Below are 6,000 nucleotides of genomic sequence, written 5' to 3'. Positions count from 1 at the left end.
TGTTATAAATCATTTTTAGATTAGATGTTAGTTGATTAATTTTGTTAAAATGTTTGCATGATGATTATGTTATAATTTAAAAAATTTAGGATTATTTTTTAATTTGGTGTTTTATATTTTTAATTTTATTTTAGTAAGACTATATGATTTATTTTAAGAGTAAATATAATTTGAATAATTTTGCTATATTTTACGTTAATTTTTTTTTTTAGACAATTACATTTTAGAGTTATTTTTATGATTTTTAGAGTCTATGTATAATTTGCAATGTTTGAATGAGTTTTTCATTGATTCTTTTAAATTTCTATGTGTGTAGATTTGAAACAATGGCCGGATGGATCGACGTTCATGCAACATTCAACGGCGGAGAAACTCATAGGTTGAAGGTTCGGTGCCTTGATGTAGCGTTAAGAGGTCTCAAGGATCAACTGAATGAATTCTACCAAGGAGTCAACCCCAGAGACACAAGGAGGGTGCAAAATATTCTGTATAAACGTCCAAAGCTCGACGAGGGGAGCGTATCATTCACTTGGGTGGAGTTAAAGAACAACGAAAACGTGACGAGCATGTTTTGGGAGCACACCAAGTTCCAGTGGATCGATATGCGGGTGACGTTGCTGAGATCAACTGAAGATATCATCAACAACTTGATTCCGCCAGAAGATCGTCATTAGTTAGGGTAAGGTGCATTCCAACTACAACAATTGTCTTACCTCTGAAATGGGGTGATTCAAACTTGCCAAACGGCGAGGACTCAAGCATTTCGCTGGGCATTAATGTTTTTCCTTTGAAAAGATTAAATTTTTGTTAGGCTTGCTTAGATGATGGTATTAAGTGTCAAGGAATGGACCTCATTTCGTTGGCACTTGAATACCATCATCTAAATCAAGCCTGACAAAAATTTATTCTTTTCAAAGGAAATCATGAATGCCCAGCAAAATGCTTGAGTCCTGTTGTTTGGCAAGTTTGAATTTACCCCATTTCAGAGGTAAGACAATTGTTGTAGTTGGAATGCCCCATTTATGTAATGTAACGAAACCTGTATCGCAATATTTATTCGAACGAATTCATGCTATTGTAATATTTATTCGAATTCAAGCTATCGCAATATTTATTCGAATTCACTCTATCGCAATATTTTAAATAACATAAAATAATTTTTAAAGAATTCCTAATAATTTTCTAACACAATTCTATTCTAAACAAAATAAAACAAAAAAAAAATTAAAAAACTCGGCAGTTAAGTGCCGAGGAATACCTCGGTAGTTTAGAACCGAAGAAAACCTCGGCAGTTTACTACCGCCGGTTTCATCATTTCCTCGGCAGTTAACTGCCGAGTCGTCCTGAAGCCAGAATTTGCAGAACCTGTTGAAGGCAGAACCTGTTACATGTGTTTTTACACATTGTAAACACATTGTTTCGATGCCAAACCATAAAGCTAGTCAAATAAAATTACAAACATAATTGAAATTGAAAATATAATACGGAAACGAGCAATTGTCATAAAAAAATGTCATCCAAACAAAGTAACAACAAAATGTACTGGAAGTACTAACAAAACGGCCAAATGTCATGAAAATACACCAAGTCCTAAAAATAAATCCTAAAAATACTAGCAGTCCTAATCCTACTGCTGGTCCTGGTCATGCTGGTGCTGCTGGTGCCTCCTCCTCGGTCTCTGGGCTCTCCTCCTGGTAATGATCGGCGCGATCTGCTGCCTAACATCCTGCAAGGCCGCATACAACTGCTGAGGGGTCATGCTCATCACCTCCTGACCCAAAAACTCATCAGCATGGGCAACAGCGCCGCTAACCATGTCATAGGTGTCAGGGGAGCTTCTCGCCTCGTACCGCTCCCACTGCTCTGCAACGATCTGCTCCTCGTTTGGAGGCCTCGGAACATCTCCCGGAAGAAGTGGCAAAATCTGAGGGTGAGACATAAGCGTGTACCATCGTACATAGCCCTCTGCCATACGCCATGGCTGCTCTCCTGCCTGCTCACCCCAATCAGCCTCCTTAAGTGTGTGAGTGCGGAAGTCCGAGAAGGCCTGCACAATCTCAGTCGGTGTCAGCGCTGGAACATCCGTCGGAGGTCTAGGTACCGACTGGACGTATCCGTACTGCCTCAATACCCTCTCCGGCAGGTGACGGTACACCCTACGGTCGCCGCACATGATCCAGCCAGAATACCAAAATACCTCCTCGAAAGGCTGGAACTCCCTGTGCCCTTCGTACGGCCTCCAGCATACGTCATCAAACGTAATGCGATCAAGCAATGACCGATACGTGGCCCCCTCTCCATGACCCTTCTGAAGAGTCCACCTCGCCGCAACCGGTAAATTTTCAATGTAGTCCGGGTTTGGATCAACAGTGTAAAACTTAGGGAAGTGCGACAAAAACCATGCCTGCATAAACCATACAAATCACATATAAATAAATTAAAGTTAACTAAAAAAATAAAATTTACAATTAACAAAAAAAATATAACAAAATATAACAAAATAATAATAGTTAACAAAAAAAATTAAAGTTAACGAAAAAATATAACAAAATATAACAAAATAATAATAGTTAACAAAAAAAATTAAATTTAAATTTAATTTTTACTTACAGTGAGCAGTGTCACGCTTCCCCCAAGCTGCCTGTCTCCGGGCAAACAAGCCTGAGCTAACTCATCGTACAGGTATGCAAGTGCCATCCCTCCCCATGAATAAGCACGCATCCCCGCGTAGCTGTCCGCCATAGTCGTCAAATAAATCAACTGGATGCGCTTGTTGCTTCTATCCCCAAACAACAGGCATCCAACCAAGTATAGAAGGTAGGACTTCACACAATAAGTCCTAACCCTCTCCAACTCCTCCAGCTCCTCTGGATCCTGTGTATCCGCCAAAAGGTTGGCTCTACCAAGGTGCGTCGTATAAAACTCCCTCATCTTAGGATAACTAATGTATCCACCATACTCAGTATTGCAGATTTTCTCTGCCTGCGACCTCGACGCACCCAAGTGAGTCATCAGTAGTGCCTCTCCCTCATGTATCAGCATCTTCTTCCGGTGGCCCAACATCCGCCCTTCAATCGGGACATGCATAAGACATGCGACATCATCCAAAGTCACAGTCATCTCCCCCATAGGCATGTGAAAAGTGCTGGTCTCGGAATGCCACCTCTCACATAAAGTCATCAGCAAAGCGTGAGGCACAGTGGCGTATGATAGACGTTTGGCAAGTGCACCAAATACTATCGAAGTAGTAAAAATATCGATCCCACGAGGACTGTTTTTAATCTCAATAATTCAACTACGTTGTATTTTAGGATGTATAAAGGTTATTTTGATTTGCCACTAGGCAGTAGATTGGTTTGATTGCATAAAAATAATTGCTAAAAATAAATTGGTTTTCAAGAATAAGAGAGAGATGAGTTTAGGTCTTTCGAATCATCTATGTTCCCCTAATTGTTATGTTGCACCTATTCGTATGAATGATCTTCTAATCCCACGATAGTTAACAAAATAGTCCTAATCAATCCCTTGAGTTAGGACCCTCTCCTTAAACTACAGCCCCTAATCCCTTAGGTGGTCTAATAATCTTTGAAGGTTTAAAGCACGTTAACCTAACATCACTAATAAACGATTATCCATTCCTAGACTAACCATGTTTATTAGAACAATTCAATAGGTCTAAGTAGAAAGCTATGGTCAGTAGTCATTCATTCTCACAAAATCATATTTATATTTGATCAGGATATAAAAAGCATTAAGAACAATTGAATTGAATAAAGACTAGAATATCATTCACAATAAATAGAGTTTCACAACATAATATCTCAATTAGGGTTACAACGAATCATCTCAGACCTAACCTCTAATGGATTTAGCTACTCATAATAATGTTTACAAATAACATAATCATTAGAGGTAATAAAACATACACAAAGTGGTTGGAAGATGAAGAAATCGTCCTCCTGGTCCTCCTTGTAGTTGTAAAATCGCACTTGGCTCTCTAGAATTCGTAACCCTTGTTTTTGGAATAGACTTCAGCATAAATAGGCACAGAATATCGCCCAAATCGTGTCACGTTTTAAGTGAATCGTGACACGTTTTTACCTTCTGGAGCAAGAAACTGAATTAGGGTTTCACCAAATCGTGTCACGTTTTACCAATCGTGACACGTTTTCCTAATGTCGAAACAAGGCTTCTTGTGCTTCCCAAATCGTGTCACGTTTGTACCAAATCGTGACACGTTTTATTTCTTTGCGTTTCCTTCAGTTTTTCTGCTCTTTTTGCTGCATGAGTCTTCTGTGAACTCCTTTTTGTGATGAAAATACATATAAAATTACGTAATGACAAGGTGTCATCACAATTTAGGAACCTTTAGGAACCCTAATATCCGTCATTGTTTCTAATACCTCTGAGAGAGTAAGAACCCAAACGTACCTCTACGCGTAAAAGAGTGTATCTCCCTACATGATTGACGACCCTAAACACTAACCTGTGTAGAAACTCCAGTGTAAGGTCGCAACTCAACAGGTGGAGGGGAATAAACCCAACCTCTAAGAGAGTAAGACCCCACACGTATAGACTCGTGTGATCAGTAGGTGCAACTCGACAGCTGGTAGGAAATAAAACTACACGAACTCATCACTTAGATAGAAAACATAAAATTATTATATGAATAATGTTTGACCATTAATTTATTCCAACAAATGAATAGAGGAGATTCAAAGAATCCTAACTGTCGCTAACATTCTATAATCAAAAATAGGTTAACTCCTAAACTCCTGCTCTGGTACAAATAGACTAAATTGAAAAACCTCCCTTTGTCTTTTCTTTTATTGTTTATTGTTCCCAAATAAGTAACATGAATTGCGTAGTTGGAATGAAACCCCATGTGTATACAATACTCTACTTATAATTTTATTACTTGCACTACTACAAAAATGAGCTTATATAGCGCTTTTTTTTTGCTTTAGGTAGCGCTTTTGGAGCGCTATTGTAAATGGCGCTGGTAAAGGTAATATAGCGCTTTTTTTCTGTATAAAGCGCTAGCTATAGCAGGGTTTATATATCGCTTTATGTCAAAAAGTGCTAGCAAAGGTTCTCCTTAGATAGCGCTTTCAAAAATAAACGCCATCTAAGACAAGTTTAAAAACAGCGTTTTTGTTTTAAAAGCGCTATGTAACAATAGGTTTAGATAACACTTTATAAAGGAAAAAAAGCGCTAGGAAAAGCATTTATTTTATTTTAATTTTGTCAAAAAAAAATTCCTTTCCAGATAGCATTTTTTTATTAATTTAAAGTAATATATATATATATATATATATATATATATATATATATATAAAGTCTGAAATTTAAAGGGAAATGTATATAATTTAGGAACATTATAATTGAGATTATTATTTATCAAATAAAACATAACCATATCATAAAAAATGTATGTATATATAGCATAAAAGTCATAAATGTATAGCCTCTAATACGGTAACATGGATATCTCTAAGAGTTACAACTAATTGGTTGACATAAAGATCAAAATCTTCTATGGTATCATGCAGTCTTCATCTATCTTCTTGGTCTTCTCAACATTTTTATCCAAAACAAGCACGCAAATCATCATTCATTTCCAAATTTCGTTCACTCTCCTCCACCTGAATATATACCAGAAAACGCCATTAAGCAATAACGCTATATTATATTAGAGATAAATTCAAAGTACTACTGATCATGAGTACAAATTAAAGCAAGATTATAAATTAAAACAACTACCACTTCTAGCAAATATATTTAGAAACATTAAACTCACCTTATTATAAAAAAAAAATCATATAACTTTTAGGCTGATCATGAACCGACATCATTCTTCTTAGATTTCTATTAGTTTATCTTTTGAGTATGTCACACACTTGGAACATCAATGTACTGTATATATTATAACATTAAAAATAACCATGTTACTTAATAAACTTAATTATACATAGATATTATACTTTAATATAAAAAAAA

The 6,000-nt window shown here is 36.7% G+C and overlaps 1 protein-coding gene across 1 annotated transcript; it reads right to left on the bottom strand.

Annotated features, from left to right (window-relative positions):
• Positions 1–1,464: 1,464 nt before the first annotated feature.
• On the bottom strand, positions 1,465–3,025 carry LOC146906530 (serine/threonine-protein phosphatase 7 long form homolog). Its single transcript, XM_085727693.1, has 2 exons — positions 2,611–3,025; positions 1,465–2,404 (listed from the first exon to the last, which is right to left on the bottom strand). Exons 1-2 carry the CDS (start codon positions 3,010–3,012, stop codon positions 1,628–1,630), a joined length of 1,179 nt encoding a protein of 392 aa, XP_085583819.1. The 5' UTR covers positions 3,013–3,025; the 3' UTR covers positions 1,465–1,627.
• Between the last annotated feature and the right edge of the window lie 2,975 nt (positions 3,026–6,000).

Source organism: Medicago sativa, chromosome 7 (genome assembly GCF_051527215.1).
Source record: "Medicago sativa cultivar Bolivia chromosome 7, Bolivia_mono, whole genome shotgun sequence".
NCBI classification, from domain to species: Eukaryota; Viridiplantae; Streptophyta; class Magnoliopsida; order Fabales; family Fabaceae; genus Medicago; species Medicago sativa.
This window is presented reverse-complemented; position numbering and strand designations above follow the sequence as displayed.

Excerpts from the sequence above, each read along its gene's own strand:
- LOC146906530 (XM_085727693.1), bottom strand. The coding sequence starts at position 3,012 with ATGACTCACTTGGGTGCGTCGAGGTCGCAGGCAGAGAAAATCTGCAAT. Across the intron at positions 2,405-2,610 it reads GAAGCGTGACACTGCTCACT|GCATGGTTTTTGTCGCACTT; the intron begins GTAAGTAAAAAT and ends TGGTTTATGCAG.